Here is a 17,445-nt window from a genome sequence, read left to right as displayed (position 1 = left end):
TGTCTAATAAATAGGTTAGTATCAAAAGTCAATAATAACTCATATATAAATATTCCTTTCAAAAAAAAAAAAAACTCATATATAAGTATATAAATATGGTACACGAGGAAGAGACGATAGTCGTAGCGGTATCTCAAGCCTATCCATTTCAATATCATCATCCAATGTAAAAGCTCTTAAAGAAGGCAGAGCTCCGTCATCAACTTCAAGTTCAAATTAGCGGCTGATTTTTAACGTCCGTAACGGCCGTCAACAAATTAGAAACCAGAATCAAATGATGACCACCTTTTTGCTATTTTTAAAATTCAGCCACAATTATGCAAATCGGTGTAAAATTTAGCCATATCCTTGTAATTTACTCCTTTATGAAATTAAAGGAATTCTTCAACAAATTAAAACATATGACATCCTTAAACAGAAATGATAGAAAATTTATGAAAATAGGATCCCTTCAACATATAATTGCCTTTATTTGTAATTTACAATAAATATTGTTGGAAATCCGGTACATCAGGAAGAGACTTTAATCTTCGCGGAATCATATCCCTGTCAGCATTCAATAAAAAAGCTCTTAAAAAAGGCAGGCGCTCTAATGTAAAAGCTCTTAAAGAAGGCAGAGCTCCGTCATCAACTTCAAGTTCAAACAGAGCACCAGTGGCGGGTTGTATTCGTAAGAATTGTAGACATGGAAACGCATCTGCACCGCAAACCATTTTGTCTCCACAGTTCATTAACCAAATGGAGGTAAGATTGGACAAACTCCCCAGGATGGGCATCGGATCTTCTGTGGAAGCGGTAACTGATAGTGTTAAATCAGTAACTGAATCTGGCAGAAAATTTACTTCTGCTAGATCTTTTATCTTACACAACAACACCAACTTGTTGAGATGTTTGCAAGATGAAAGCGGTTGCATTGTTGAAATAACACCATATAGTAGGAGGACTAATGTTCTGAGACTTGTTAAATTTGCTATAGACTCCAAACTATATTCTTCTTCTTCATAACTATCTTCTTCTTCTGAGATTACAAGTGTATGGAGATTGGTCCATTTATTGGTATCAATATGGCACCATTCCTTATACTTTATGGTACTGTTGATAGAGGAATTTGGTAATCAACAAAGATGAGGTTCACGGCCGGAATCAAGATCCGTGACGGTGGTTTTGGTCGCCGGAGAGTGGTGGTTGTTTGTTTTAGGGGGTGGCTGAGATTAGGGTTTTGAGTTGGTCTCACGTGCTCTCAACTCATGATCCCCCAATGTGCCTACGTACCCCTATATTTATAGGGGATCAAGCCGTACGTAGTTCTATGGAACCAGGAGTCCTAGTTTGATCAGGACTAGGCCTCTTGGCGATAAGGTCGGAGATAGGCCGAAGGCCCATCTTGGAGAATCCTACTCCTGTTAGAATTAGTCTTGAGTATGACTACCTCAGACTCCTAATCCAAATAGATCACGGATTCAACGATATCTCCAGTACGAGAGATAGCATCTACCACGACTCTTATGGAGAAGTTATCTGGGGGAGCCATGACTAACCCCTCGAGGTGCAGGGACACGTCCTCACCTCTCGGTGAGGTCTTCATCTTCAAACAAGGTAGACAAGGAGCCGAATTACACGATCGTCTCAATCCCCCGATGAGGGCTAACTCACCAGAATACAGGATCCAGACATATGATCGGCCTTCGTGTTACCCCGGAGGGCCTTCAAGAGCCATGATCACCTCAAGCCCCCACACGAGGGTTAACTCGGCAGATAGCAGGATTGAGGATTGTAGATCATGCCCGGATGAGCCCGGGAACTATCAGATGAGCCTGATAACTACCAAATGAGCTTGGTAACTAGTCTTCATATCCCTCGGAAGGGTCGTCACGGAGACTCACTCATCCTCTTTCTTTCATCATGTATTTCATAACTATGCCTCTTCTGAGTCAAAGGACGCGCCCTGATAGGGAGGACGTGTCCTTCCCAATTCCCGTCTTCATCCCTGTTTACTGGACAAGAGACCGCACCTCCCGGGCCATGTCTGGGGAGGGCGCGTCCTTCCCTTATCTTGTCTTCAATCCTCCTTACTGGACAAGAGACCGCACCTCCCGGGCCATGTCTAGGGAGGGCGCGTCCTCCCCTCCACATGATATACAAAAACGGCTACAACACCTCGGAAGAGTCGTCGTATCCCCCGGAGGGGTCGTCATATCCCCCCCGGAGGGGTAGGTCTTCCTATCCCCGGAGGGACGGTCTTCGTCTCCCTCGGAAGGGTTGTCTCAGCGAATGTACACTCTCCCATAAGAAGAGCCTTCTTACAACACATCAGACAGGTCCTTCTTTAACATGAGGTCGCGCCCCCAGGGAGGCGAGGACACCCCGTTAAAGGCACGCCCTTGGTCTTCATCTCATTGTCAACTTCTTGCAAGGGACGCGCCCCTCGGTCACCTCCGAAGAGGGCGTGCCCTCCTCCACATATTACAAGACGTGGGTGGACGGAGGTCGGTCGCGTCTCTCCATCAACACTCTCAAGTAAGGCGTCCCTCCTTGTGACTCGGAGGACGCGTCCTTTTCAAGCAACACCAAGGGTCGGTCGCATCCTCCCTTTATAAGCAGGAGGACGCCTCCTCTTCACGCAACACCAAGGGTCGATCGCATCCTCCCCTTATAAGCAGGAGGACGCGTCCTCTTCATGGGACACGTGTGACCTGGAGGACACATCCCTCCTTCCGACGCGGAGGACGCGTCCTCTTCATTAAGATACGCAACATCGGCGGATCAGTCGCGTCACGGAGGGCTGCGCCCTTCCGTTCAGACTAGTCTCTTCAAGGGTCGGTCGCGTCCTCCCTTTATAAGCAGGAGGACGCGTCCTTCCTTTATATAGGACTCTTAGCCCAATTCATGTCTTACTTAGTTAAACTAAGTACATACTTGGCCCAACAAGGACCTAGCCAAATTTGGCTATAACAAGTACTCCCCAAATTTTCTTGATATTGGAGATATCAGGGAAATTTTTACTCCATACCACACATCCTCTTCCGAGAGCGCGTCCGCGCATAGAGGCGTGACGTAAGCCACTTCTATTCCTCGACATTCCAAGATGCAGGCTGTGCACAAGCCTTGCATGTATATAATGTCGGTGTCTTTGATCATTTAGCAAAGTTGCTAAGCATGAGGCTGTCGCGTCTTCTTGATGTGTTCATAAATAATAAGCAATCTTTATGTAGACAAAAGAAAACAGGGGGCGCGGCCTATCTGTCGTTGACAGTGGCGCAGCTTCGCTTATTCCTTCCAAATGACACATTCAACCATAACATTCGCGCCAATGAACTTCAACAAAAGAAGGGCGCGCCTTCGCTGTGCGAAGGTTTGTGGCTTTTTTTTCAGCCTTACTGTGTCCATGGTATCTGGGAATAGTAAATATAAGGCGCGACTTACAGAATGGCGCCGCCTAGTTATAACATGACCCCTTTTAATTCTTTTTGTTAAAGAATTACCTAAGCAGAGGGCGCGGCTGATGGCGCTGCCTTGCAATATTTCTTTTCTTTCAAGGACTGTATAAGCAGAGGGCGCAGCCTTACTTGTAAGGCTCTTTTGATCTTTTCCAAGGATTAAGTAGAGGGCGCGGCCTTTGGCGCAGCTTTACTTTTTCACGCGTGAATCACTTGCTTAAGAAATTCAAAAGGACCACTCCCTAGTCCATACATCATCCCATACGAGGCATCACGAATCTTATCGTGGTTTAAAAAAGCTCCGGTGCATCGCACGGGTCCCAGAGCTAATAGCTCAATGGGGAATTAATAGTATAAACTGTTATCCAGAGCATATCATGAATATGTAAGATCCAGAGCGTATCATGGATGCGCAAGTATAATGTCCAGAGCGTATTATGGATGCGCAAATATAGTATCCAGAGCGTATCATGGACACGTAAATAATCATAGCATCCAGAGTAAATCGTGGATGACATCCAGAGCGTATCATGGATGGTTAAAATTCATAGTACCCAGAGCTAGTCATGGATAATTTGGTAACCTTTGAAAGGCCTTAAGTGTACCTTAATCAAAGACCTTGCAGGTATCATGCTACGTTCCCGTAGAACGGAGGGCGCGCCCTCATCAAGATGGACAGCTCCTTTAGCATGTTAGACTTGACCTGCACTTTATCATGTATACGACTTAATACTGATGGTCAGTGTTACCTCACGACGCGCCCTGTTAGGGGAAGACGCGTCCTCCCAAATTATCAACCCTGGAAACATGACCTTGGAACTCGGGGTGCGTCCAACTAGGAGGAGGCGCGTCTTTGAAGCATCTCCCTTCTCAACATTATTATCCTGGGGGCGCGCCCTCATGTGCTTCCTCAAGTGATGAGTACTTCCGAGAGGACGCGCCCTAGGGAGGGACGTGACCTCTTCAAGACTAGTGAGCTCCTTCCTGAGTATGTTTGTCTTCACAAAGTATCATATGAAGCAATTAATGCATCAGACATACCAGAGGGCGCGCCCTGTCAGAGGGAGGCGCGCAATTCGTTCTCTTGATAGAATACTGGTTGGATATGGCGTACCCCTTTAGGAGGGCGCGTCTTGTTGGAGGAAAGTGCGACTACTCCTCACGGCGAAGAGGTGTATTCCTCATAAAGGTAACACCATATTACCTGTGAATTTACACATGTAGTAGTCTTAGGGAACCAAATACTGGGGGAGTTTAGTATTTACCTGAGGGCGCGCCCGGTCAGGGGAAGGCGCGCACCCTTACGACTTTTCGAGCTAGGTTCCATCTCAATAGCTCGCCCTTCGTAACCTTCCCGTTCATATCATCACACGTGGTCAGGCCTCCAACATGCGCCTCTCGCGAACCTCAAATTACTTGCTCTGGGGAGGGCGCGCCCCTTCAGAAAACCGTTGAGGCTTCCAGGGAGGCGATCTCCTTCTCGTAAAGACTCAAACCACAACAGACTTGTTAGCAATAACATGCGAAAGCATTGTGAGAATCTTACCCGGAGGTGCGCCTTCTTCGGAGGTGTCAGGGAATTCATTCCTCACGGTGGTAGTCGAGCACCACATCACTTGGAGGTGTACCCTGTCAGAGGGAGGTGTACCCTGTCCTGGGGAGGTGTACTCTATCCGGGGGAGGTGTACCCTGTCCGGGGGAGGCGTACCCTCTTCGTAGGTGTCAAGGGATGCATTCCTCACGGTGGTCGTCAGACACCACATCACCTGCAGGCGTACCCTGTCAGGGGAGGTGTACTCTTTCCGGGGGAGGTGTACTCTCTCCGGGGGAGGCGTACCCTCTTCGTAGGTGTCAAGTCTCCGAAAATCGCATCCTTCGCTGACTCCCCGGTCCAGAATACCTTGTTCGCACATTAGGTTACCTCCTAGAATTTAGTTGATGATCGTCCTCCTTCAAACTCCCGATGGAGATATCGTCCTTTTTCTGAAAAAGTAGATGAAGGTCTCCTCCTCTTTTGTGCTCTAGCCATCGCCCTGCCGGAAAACGCTCCTCCTCTACGTGCGAATCTCCGTCGTGTGACATCTCTTCCTCCTAAGATGAAGATCTTGAATAGCCCCTCCTTCTAGCGCCAATTTGTTGATAGAGGAATTTGGTAATCAACAAAGATGAGGTTCACGGCCGGAATCAAGATCCGTGACGGTGGTTTTGGTCGCCGGAGAGTGGTGGTTGTTTGTTTTAGGGGGTGGCTGAGATTAGGGTTTTGAGTTGGTCTCACGTGCTCTCAACTCATGATCCCCCAATGTGCCTACGTACCCCTATATTTATAGGGGATCAAGCCGTACGTAGTTCTATGGAACCAGGAGTCCTAGTTTGATCAGGACTAGGCCTCTTGGCGATAAGGTCGGAGATAGGCCGAAGGCCCATCTTGGAGAATCCTACTCCTGTTAGAATTAGTCTTGAGTATGACTACCTCAGACTCCTAATCCAAATAGATCACGGATTCAACGATATCTCCAGTACGAGAGATAGCATCTACCACGACTCTTATGGAGAAGTTATCTGGGGGAGCCATGACTAACCCCTCGAGGTGCAGGGACACGTCCTCACCTCTCGGTGAGGTCTTCATCTTCAAACAAGGTAGACAAGGAGCCGAATTACACGATCGTCTCAATCCCCCGATGAGGGCTAACTCACCAGAATACAGGATCCAGACATATGATCGGCCTTCGTGTTACCCCGGAGGGCCTTCAAGAGCCATGATCACCTCAAGCCCCCACATGAGGGTTAACTCGGCAGATAGCAGGATTGAGGATTGTAGATCATGCCCGGATGAGCCCGGGAACTATCAGATGAGCCTGATAACTACCAAATGAGCTTGGTAACTAGTCTTCATATCCCTCGGAAGGGTCGTCACGGAGACTCACTCATCCTCTTTCTTTCATCATGTATTTCATAACTATGCCTCTTCTGAGTCAAAGGACGCGCCCTGATAGGGAGGACGTGTCCTTCCCAATTCCCGTCTTCATCCCTGTTTACTGGACAAGAGACCGCACCTCCCGGGCCATGTCTGGGGAGGGCGCGTCCTTCCCTTATCTTGTCTTCAATCCTCCTTACTGGACAAGAGACCGCACCTCCCGGGCCATGTCTAGGGAGGGCGCGTCCTCCCCTCCACATGATATACAAAAACGGCTACAACACCTCGGAAGAGTCGTCGTATCCCCCGGAGGGGTCGTCATATCCCCCCCGGAGGGGTAGGTCTTCCTATCCCCGGAGGGACGGTCTTCGTCTCCCTCGGAAGGGTTGTCTCAGCGAATGTACACTCTCCCATAAGAAGAGCCTTCTTACAACACATCAGACAGGTCCTTCTTTAACATGAGGTCGCGCCCCCAGGGAGGCGAGGACACCCCGTTAAAGGCACGCCCTTGGTCTTCATCTCATTGTCAACTTCTTGCAAGGGACGCGCCCCTCGGTCACCTCCGAAGAGGGCGTGCCCTCCTCCACATATTACAAGACGTGGGTGGACGGAGGTCGGTCGCGTCTCTCCATCAACACTCTCAAGTAAGGCGTCCCTCCTTGTGACTCGGAGGACGCGTCCTTTTCAAGCAACACCAAGGGTCGGTCGCATCCTCCCTTTATAAGCAGGAGGACGCCTCCTCTTCACGCAACACCAAGGGTCGATCGCATCCTCCCCTTATAAGCAGGAGGACGCGTCCTCTTCATGGGACACGTGTGACCTGGAGGACACATCCCTCCTTCCGACGCGGAGGACGCGTCCTCTTCATTAAGATACGCAACATCGGCGGATCAGTCGCGTCACGGAGGGCTGCGCCCTTCCGTTCAGACTAGTCTCTTCAAGGGTCGGTCGCGTCCTCCCTTTATAAGCAGGAGGACGCGTCCTTCCTTTATATAGGACTCTTAGCCCAATTCATGTCTTACTTAGTTAAACTAAGTACATACTTGGCCCAACAAGGACCTAGCCAAATTTGGCTATAACAGGTACTTATAGTTTGGAGTTTCGTCTGGTCGCGGCCAATATTCAAATTCCCTTCATTTCCATGAAAGATTATATGCTTTAACTCCTTAAGCTCACTTATCTCTTTAGGAAATTCGAATTCATTATCGGGCCAGTCTAAACCATGCAAAGTTTGTAAACTTTTCAATTTGCCTATACTTGAAGGGATCACTATATCTTTTCTTTTATCACCACCCATTAAGCCCAAGAACTTTAGGAGAACTAAATCTCCTACTGCTTCTGGTATCCCCTCAGAACCATGCACACTGGTCAAGTCGAGCACTTTGAGATAATGGAATCTCGTGTACATCAACTTTACTTCCTCTACTTTGATTTTATCAATTTCACTAGTTACAGCTAATGATCGCAAATTCAAATCATCAGAGTTAGGCCCAAGTAATTTCAAGTACTCACCAATTCCATTGTAGATTGCATGACGTGCCTGTCCTTGCAACAAATGTATGGGATCTGGATGTTGTTGACTTGGATCAAAAATTCCCAGTATCTTCTGCTCCCTGGCCTTCTCTATGACAAGATCACGTACAAGATCATGGATCTTGAACACCAAAACTTGACCATCCACTGTCTGTAGTTCTATCTGAATCATATTCCGATTAATAAGCTCATTTACATAATCCTCAGCGACATCCTCCATGTATTCTCCATCTCGTTTCTCAACAAATTCCTCTGCAATCCATAAAAGCTTTAACTTGGACACTTGGATAGTATGGTCTTCAGGGTACCTTGCAAGGTACAGAAAACACTGTCTCATGTTGAAAGACAAGTCATCATAACTCAAATTTAGTAGTTCTTGAATCTCTGAAGACTCGCCCTTCAACTTTCTCCAAAGCTGGTCCTTCACATTGGACCAAAATTGGTAGGTCTTTTTTTGCAATAATAGCCCACTCAGGATCACGATTGCAAGGGGTAAACCTCCACATTTATCAACCATCTCCTTACCTAACATCTCCAGGTTTGGGGTTGGTTTTGCTCTCTTACAGAACAATTTCCAGCTCTCGTCTTTGCTTAAAAAACTTAGTTCATGGATGAAACATGTGTCTTCTACACCCTCGGCAACTAGTTTATTCCGCGTGGTTATAATGACTCTACTTCCGTTTTTCTTGTCTGGGAAAGCACTTTTGATCTTTTTCCAAAAATCTACATCCCATATATCATCAATCACCACAAGATAGTGATCACCTTCTAGAAGTATCTTTCGCAGGTGCCCCAACAACTCCACCTCTTCCATCTTGCTCAACAAATCTCGGTCATCCCCCTTGAAACAGTTTATAATCTTCCTCAGAACAAGTTTGTTGTCATAATCCTCGGAGACACAAACCCAAGCACGACTTTTAAAATGGCTTAATTCGCTGGAGTGGTACAGCTTACTAGCAAGAGTAGACTTGCCCAGGCCCCCCATTCCGTGAATGGAGATGAAGCCAAGGGAGGAATCTTGATTATCAAGTTGAGCCAACAACGTCTGATAATCAACCTCAAAACCAACCACATCCTTCTCGTGGTCGAAAGAAGCTGCTCTGAGCAATGTTCTCCTTCTCTTCTGCACTCTTGGAGTGGCTATGATTATGTCGTTAATATGGTATTCGTCTCGCCTACTCTTGATGACAATGATTTTTTCTTTCAGGGACTCGATATCCTTACCGATATCATAAAGATTGGCTTCTTTTTTGCAAATGCAGATAAGTCTCCGCATACATTCCAGAACACCACCTTGCTCATCTGCAGCATGTTGTTCTTGTTGAGCGCTAAACCTCTCCAGGATAATAACCGCCTGATTAGCAACATCTTTGACGCTGTCTGTCCATCGACGGATATGATCCTTATCCTGGTGTGCTTCTGCGGCTCTTACAGAGATAAGCAGGTAGCCTAACTCATCTTTAAGCCACTCTATTCCATCTTTCACTCCGATCCTAATGTTAACTTGCTTGGAAACAAATTCATGAAGTTTTTCGATGGCAAACGATACAGCTGCATCAACCATTCTTCTCTGCAAAGTAAAACAAGAAACTGTAGTTTGTGATATGGCTAAAATGAAGGGAATCTGTATGAATGGGGCATATAGTGATAAGCTTCCACAGTTCCAGGCTATGGCCCATTTAGTGGTTTACTTTTTCTTTTTTGTACAAGCAGGGACTACTTTATCAAAGAAAAATAATCAATCACAAAAGATATAATTGATATGCAGAGACTACTTTATTAAAAAAAATAATCAAATCAAAAGAGATAGAATTAAATTCTTACATCTAGGATGGCATCAGTAAATCAATTATTTATTGAAATACTGAGATTGAGCCTCTCCACCTGTAATGTGGCTTTCCATGTACACATTCATGCAGATATGTTACTCGGTGTTATAAAAAGCGTTAATCGGTTCTAAGAGGCGGGAGGATCTTGTAACACTTAAACGGTCATGGATGTTTAAGTGGAATTTTGAGCGGTCAATAAGCGGATTAATAATGTATATTTAAATACTTAGCTATAATATATATTAATATATTTAAGCCACTAATCTTTAAGCCACTTTATACCATCTTTCACTCCAGCCCAAATGTTAACTTGTTGGGAAAAAAATTCAGCAAGTCTTCCGATGGTAAACGATACTGCAGCTGCACCAACCATTCTTGTCTGTAAAGTAAAACAAGAAACTGTAGTTTGTGATATGGCTGAAATGAAGGGAATCTGTATGAATGGAGCATATAGTGATAAGCTTCCAGGCTGATGGCCCATTTAGTGGTTATGGAGCCCTACCATTATTCAATCAATTCTTGCTTTTAGGCTGTAGCAAGCTTCTTCTTGTTAAGCCTTATAAATTTTACAAGGGCAGAGACTACTTTATTAAAGAAAATAATCAAATCACAAAAGATAGAATCAAATTCTTACATCTACATTGGCATCAGTAAATCAATTATTTATTGAATAACCAAAACCTCCAGAGAGATCATGTAAAAATAGGGTCAGGATAGGTGAACTGAACATCGAAACTTCTGCAACATCCACACAACAAGCTGTGATATACTGAGAAAATAATCAATCAAAAAGTAATCAAATATCACAAAAGGCAGAATTGATTTCTTACAACTAGGGTGACATCAGTTAATCAATTATTTATTAAATTAGCTTTATAAGCCGTGCGATGATGTGCATATTCTACAATGAAGACATAACACCAGAGGAAGAGATGTTATATTCCACCAAGAAGACTGATGTTCGGAGACTTGTTAAATTAGCTATAAACTCACGACTGTACTCATTTTCTTCTCCTCTTCCTGATATTTCCGGTGTCTCAGACGACGCCTTTTAGAACACTGATAATACTATAAAATCATGGAGACATCAAGTTATATAATTGATAGTTTGTCTATATTAAAGTTATACAACTGATATAAAATTACATTACACCCTCTGAGATGCGACTTCCTGGTGAGTATCTTCTGCTCCATGGCCTTCTGTATGACAACGTCACATACAAGATCATGGACCTTGTCCTCCAAAACTCGTCCAGCCCCAGTCCGTTGTTCTATCTGAATTATATCTGTAATCTTGTGTCGAATACTTGGCCCTCCTTATAATTAAAATTGCAGCCATGTAAGAGGCACAATATTGTACTCCCTCCATTTCCATTTACTTTTCTCGTTTGAAATGTCGGGATTGTTCATAACACGAGACAAATTACTAATTTACGTTTAATCTATAAAAGTAAATATAGTCATGAGTGATCTTGTTGGATTCGTATTCACGAGTACTTTAATACGGTGAAGTTTTTATATTTAATACTAATGCGAAATTAAAGATATTAACGTTCAAAAGTGTATGTTGGCAAACGTGATAAAAGCAAACAGAAAAAGTAGGGAGTAACTTTTTAAGAATTAATATATGATCTTTATTAAATATTTTAATTATAATAACGTTATATTTATAATTCGGTTGGTATTAATAATTGAAATTTGGTAATTTGTTTAGTACATGATTTTAAATTATTCTTTCAAATAATCAAATAATATGTTAGTTGATATCAACGTCTGCCGACTTGATTGAAATTCACGGACTCTTTTTTTACGATAACATATTAAGGCCAACATTCGAGAGAGACTCCTTATATGGAGTTACATAGTGCGCCACTATAAATCATCAATTTTATTATAAATTTTGTTATAAAATACATATAAAACGTGATTCCAATATAGAATGCTATAAAATAAATCTATTTTAAGTAATTTAACACTTAAAATTTGATTAAAAAAAGTATATTTTCGAAACTAATTCTACAACAGAATAATTCTGGATGATTATTATTCTGTTATAGAATCATGTTGAGATATTGCATAATTTAAGATGATATTTGGAATAAAAAAATTGTATAACTTCGTTTTCTATTTAATAATCAAAATTTGCAATTATATTTAATAAAAAATATAATAGAATATATATTATGTATATATTTATAATGGTGTGCTACGTAACTCCATATAAGAGGTATGATAGTACATATATGTAGCTTATCCTTTTTATAAGAAACTTAACTAATTTAAAGTACCCTAAACTTGATTATATTTGTTGAAAATAAGAATTTGTGCATTTAATAAAAGCTGAGGAAAAACTTATTTATTAGTTAAAAACAATTTTTCCCACTAACTATATGTTTTCAATAACTACTTGTTGCCCTGTAAACATATTCTGTTAAGTCGTTGGATATATAGAACACACTTGCAGATAGGCTTAAATGAATAAGTATAATGACAAATGACGAGACTTCTGTATGAAACGATCACAAGTATATCCCCGAAACGCAATTGGCAATATCAAAGTGAAACATAAAAAAATATTGAACTGAAAGGGGTATGACTATCTACCACAAATGGCCACTAAATTCTGGTGCAGGGGGAAGAGACAGAAGTCGTGGCGGAATCTCAGCCATCTCATAATGATAATATAATGTAAAAGCTCGTAAAGAAGGCAGAGCTCCATCATCGACTTCAAGTTGAAACAGACCACCAGCGGGTTGTATTTTTAAGAATTGTAGACATGGAAACGTATATGCACCGAAAACCAATTTGTCTCCACATTCATGCAACCAAAGGGAGGTAAGATTGGACAAACTCCCCAGAATGGGCATCGGATCTTCGGTGGAACCACTAAGATTCAGTGTTAAATCAGTGATTGAATCTGGCAGAAAACTTAGTTCTGCTACATCTTTTATCCTACACCACAAGGCGGCCTTGTTGAGGTGTTTGCAAGACGAAAGTGGCTGCATTGTTGAAATAAAACCAAAATGTACGAGGACTAATGTTCTGAGACTTGTTAAATTTTCCATGGACTCCAAACTAGATTCTTCTTCACCATGATATTCTCCTGAAATTACAAGTGTATGGAGATTGGTCCAATTATTGGTATCAATATGGCACCATTCCTTATGCTTTATTTCACTTATGGTTTGGAGCTTCGTCTGGTCGCTGCCAATATTCAAGTTCCCTTGATTTCCATAAAAGATTATATGCCTTAATTCCTTAAGCTCACATATCTCTTTTGGAAATACATATATGCCATAGTCTGAAGCATGCAAAGTTTGTAACCTTTTCAATTTGCCTATACTTGGAGGAATCACTAAAGCTTCACGAGAGTAAGGACTGCCCATTAAGCTCAAGAACTTGAGGAGAACTAAATCTCCTATTTCTTCTGGTATCCCCTTCGAATCATGCACACTGGTCAAGTCCAGCACTTTGAGATATTGGAATCTCGTGTACATCAACTTTATTTCCTCTATTTCGAGGCTAGCAGTTTGAGTAGTTAGATATTGGAATCTCGTGTACATCAACTTTATTTCCTCTAATTCGAGGCTAGCAGTTTGAGTAGTTAATGCTAATGAGCGCAAATTTAAACTATCAGAATTAGGCCCAAGTAATTTAAAGTACTCACCAATTCCGTTGTAGATTGCATGACGTGCCTGTCCTTGCAACCAACGTATGGGATTTGTATGATTTTTACTTGAGTCAAAAGTTCCTAGTATCTTCTGCTCGCTCGCCTTCTTTATGAAGAGATCACGTACAAGATCATGGATCTTGCACTCCAAAACTCATCCATCCGCTGTCTGGAGTTCTATCTGAATCATATTGCGATTAATAAGCTCATTTACATAATCGTCAGCTACATCCTCCACGTGTACTCCATCTTGTTCCTCAACAAATTCCTCTGCAATCCATAACAGCTTTAACTTAAAAACTGGGATAGTATGGTCTTCAGGGTACCTTGCAAGGTATAGAAAACATTGTCCGATGGGGAAAGACAAGTCATCGTAACTCAAATTTAGTAGTTCTTGAATCTCCGAAGACTCTCCCTTCAACTTACTCCAAAGCCGGTCCTTCACATTGGACCAAAATGGGTAGGTCTTTGTTTGCGATAATAGCCCACTCAGGATCACGATTGCAAGGGGTAAACCTCCACATTTATCTACCATCTCCTGACCTAACATCTCCAGGTTTGGGGTTGGTTTTGCCTCTTAGAGAATAATTGCCGGCTCTCTTCTTTGCTCAAAAAACTTAGTTCATGTATGAAACATGTGTCTTCTATACCCCTGGCAACTAGTTTGTTCCGCGTGGTTATAATGACTCTACTGCCGTTTTTCTTGTCTGGAAAAGCATTCTTAATCCTTTTCCAAAACTCTATATCCCATATATCATCAATCACCGCAAGATAATGATCACCATCTAGCAGTATCTCTCGCAGGTGGCGCAACAGCTCCCCCTCTTCCATCTTGTTCAACAAATCTTGTTCATCTCTGTTGAAACACTTTATTATCTTCCTCAGAACATTTGTGATGTCATAATCCTCCGAGACACAAACCCAAGCGCGACTCTTAAAATGGCTTAATTCGCTGGAGTGGTACAGCTTGCTAGCAAGAGTAGACTTTCCCAGGCCCCCCATTCCGTGGATGGAAATGAAGCCAAGGGAGGGATCTGGATTATCAAGTTGAGCCAGCAAAGTCTGATAATCAGCCTCAAAACCAATCACATCGTCCTTGTAATCAAAGGAAGCTGCTCTGAGCACAGTTCTCTTTCTCTGTTGCACAGCAGGAGTGGCTGTGATTATGTCAGTAATACGGTACTCATCTCGCCTATTTTTTATCCTAAGGATTGTTTTATTGAGTGACTGGATTTCCTTGCCGATATCAAAAAGATTGGCTTCTTTCTTGCAGATGCAGATAAAGTTCCTCATACGATCCAGAACGCCACCATGTTCATGAGATGCATGTTCTTCTTGTTGGGCGCTAAACCTCTCCAGGATAATCACAGCTTGATTAGCAACCTCTTTGACGCTTTCTGTCCATCGACGAATATGATCCAGTTGTTGGTGTGCTTCTGCAGCTCTGACAGAAATGAGCAAGTAGCCCAATTCATCTCTAAGCCACTCTATACCATCTTTCACTCCAGTCCTAATGTTAATTTGTTGGGTAACAAATTCACCAAGTTTTTCAATAGTAAATGATACAGCTGCATCAACCATTTTAGTCTATCATGTGAAAAGAAAAAAAATGGCTTGATAATTTGAAGCGGATTGAAGGCTTTTTGTTTTGAGTGAGGCGGGTGATTTAAGGGACCGGAAAGGAATAAAAAAAAAAATCTTTTGAAATGAGGGCTTTATATAACTCAAGGGGATTTCTATTGTTTTTCGAGTGAGGCTGGTGATTTAATTAATGGACCGGAAAGGAAAGAAATGGATAGCACTGAAAAGGAATAAAAATAATCTTTTGAAATGAGGGGCGGGAATAGATTGAAGGCCTTTATGATTTGTGATTTTTGTCAAGGTTGAAGCATGATGTATATATACTACATTTCAGAGATACAAGGCATTGTCATTTTAGAGGATATCAGCTGGTTCTAAATAAAAAATGATCATCCTGCAAATGGAAAAATTTCCTACAACAACCAGGCTCTTGTCTTTTACTGGATAATGACTTATGAACAGATAGTCCAACATGTTTACTTAGAGTATTAATTTAAGACGGTGATTACTGATTAGTATTTAATTATAACCAAATGCAATGTTTGACTTATTGAAAGCATTGCCATGAACTGGAGTGAGAGGTAGAAAGCCTGCAACTCATTACACTACTCAATTACTATTACAAAGTCATTAATCCAAAGGACTAGATAATTACATTTGATTTGGAAATGCGAAAACAATCCAACGGTGATCGATCTGTATATATGATATGCTCCCACTGTCCCATGTTACTGTGTTCTGAAATTACCAAATTGACTTTTGCATTTCTTCAGCAGGGAGGTTCTGCACTAAAAGAAGTGCTTAATGCTTACTTTATGACACAACTGAGAAGCCCATCTAACAACTCAATACATCAAATGAAAATGCTTGGTACTCTGAATTTGTTCCCGAATGATATCTAACTCCTGAGAAATTTTTTCATATATGATACAAAGATGGGAACAGTATAATTTGGAACTCTTAGTTTTAAAATAATAAATATCATTGTATAGATTGTAATAGTACACAAATTTTCATTTACTGCAAATATATTACTAAAATTAAAATATTGATAAAATATATACTTGAATTTTTTGGATAAAATGTCAAAATATAAAAATAATAAACATATATAATAGATAAATTGAATAATAGAAGGAAAAGAAGATATTAAAGATATCTATGTTAATAATAATAAAATATAGCCGAACAAGAAAAAAACACAAGAGAATACAAAACTAAAAAGGAAAAAAATTGGAATCCAGGTCATTTTATACATATTCGAGTATCAGTTTATGTGAAATTGCTTGTACATTGTCTTTATATTTAGGTCAACCAAATAAATATGCTTCAAAATCGGGTACAGGCCGAAGAGATTTTAATCGTAGCGGAATCATATCTGTGTGTCACCATCCAATGTAAAAGCTCTCCGTCATCAACTTGAAGTTCAAGCCGGTTAGCAGAGGTTTCGATATCGGGCTTAAGGATTATGATCACCTTGAACCATACAAATCTATCATGCTCGACTTGTTGTTATTCTTGAAGCTTATGCTCTATACGACCCCGAAATTGGCTATTGCCAGGGAATGAGTGATCTACTTTCACCAATAATTACAGTGATGACAGAGGACCATGAAGCTTTCTGGTGTTTTGTTGGTTTCATGAGGAAGGCTCGACATAATTTCAGGCTTGATGAGGTCGGGATTCGAGGGCAATTGGAAAGAGTTTCTAAGATAATCAAATTTAGGGATTCCCATCTTTTTAAACATTTGGAAAAGCTTCAGGCAGAGGATTGCTTTTTCGTGTATAGGATGGTGGTGGTTCTTTTCAGAAGGGAATGAACTTTTGAGCAAACAATTTGCCTCTGGGAGGTAATGTGGGCAGATCAGGCGGCTATTCGAGCTGGGATCGGGACTTGTATTTTGAGGTCTGTCCTTTCTACTCTTAAAAACCGATGCTCCAGATGAGCATTTTTTATGATGGTTATTTCGACCCTAGCTTGCGAGGACTAAAATATGTAGTACTTGTAAAAACATTCCATTGTTTCCTTTTTCTCTGTCTCCGATCGTGGCCTCCACCGCGGGGCTTTGTCCCCCATCTTGCACACAACTTCGACACAATACACACTACAATACAAACACATACATCCCGTCTCCAATCTCTTCGCTTAGTCTCGTCCTTCTGGCTCCTTCGTCCTCGTCATCGAACCGAGTTCTTTAGAAAGCGCCTTTTCCTTTGTCCGACTTATAAAAGGTGTGTTTTCATGGAAGTACTCTGCTGAGTTTTTATTTTTTAATCAAGTTAACGGCTGATTTTTAACGGACGTCGACAAATTAAAAACTGGAATCAAATGGTGGCCACCTTTTTGCTATTTTTAAAATTCAGCCACAATTATGCAAATTGGTGTAAAATTTAGCCACATCCTTGTAATTTACTCCTTCATGAAATTAAAGGAATTCTTCAACAAAACATATGACATCCTTAAACAGAAATGATAGAAAA

General features: G+C 41.8%; 2 protein-coding genes across 2 annotated transcripts; both read right to left on the bottom strand.

Annotated features, from left to right (window-relative positions):
• Nucleotides 1–421: 421 nt before the first annotated feature.
• LOC135146775 (putative disease resistance RPP13-like protein 3) lies at nt 422–9,643 on the bottom strand. Its single transcript, XM_064088618.1, has 2 exons — nt 7,434–9,643; nt 422–1,089 (listed from the first exon to the last, which is right to left on the bottom strand). The coding sequence occupies exons 1-2, from the start codon at nt 9,446–9,448 to the stop codon at nt 480–482; spliced, it is 2,625 nt and encodes an 874-aa protein (XP_063944688.1). The 5' UTR covers nt 9,449–9,643; the 3' UTR covers nt 422–479.
• A 2,670-nt stretch (nt 9,644–12,313) lies between these two features.
• LOC108213970 (uncharacterized) lies at nt 12,314–14,964 on the bottom strand. The gene is made up of 3 exons (XM_017385755.2): nt 14,034–14,964; nt 13,598–13,653; nt 12,314–13,408 (listed from the first exon to the last, which is right to left on the bottom strand). The coding sequence occupies exons 1-3, from the start codon at nt 14,962–14,964 to the stop codon at nt 12,314–12,316; spliced, it is 2,082 nt and encodes a 693-aa protein (XP_017241244.2).
• Between the last annotated feature and the right edge of the window lie 2,481 nt (nt 14,965–17,445).

Source organism: Daucus carota, chromosome 3 (genome assembly GCF_001625215.2).
Source record: "Daucus carota subsp. sativus chromosome 3, DH1 v3.0, whole genome shotgun sequence".
NCBI classification, from domain to species: domain Eukaryota; kingdom Viridiplantae; phylum Streptophyta; class Magnoliopsida; order Apiales; family Apiaceae; genus Daucus; species Daucus carota.
This window is presented reverse-complemented; position numbering and strand designations above follow the sequence as displayed.

Bases quoted from the DNA above. Each gene is read 5' to 3' on its own strand.
- LOC135146775 (XM_064088618.1), bottom strand. From the start codon at position 9,448: ATGGTTGATGCAGCTGTATCGTTTGCCATCGAAAAACTTCATGAATTT. The intron at 1,090-7,433 runs CTGTTATAGCCA...TATCAACAGTAC, and splicing joins AAACTCCAAACTATAAGTAC to CATAAAGTATAAGGAATGGT.
- LOC108213970 (XM_017385755.2), bottom strand. From the start codon at position 14,964: ATGGTTGATGCAGCTGTATCATTTACTATTGAAAAACTTGGTGAATTT. The intron at 13,654-14,033 runs GTATAGAAGACA...TATGGATTGCAG, and splicing joins GAACAAACTAGTTGCCAGGG to AGGAATTTGTTGAGGAACAA. The intron at 13,409-13,597 runs GTAAATGAGCTT...TTGCAAGGACAG, and splicing joins AGGATGTAGCTGACGATTAT to GCACGTCATGCAATCTACAA.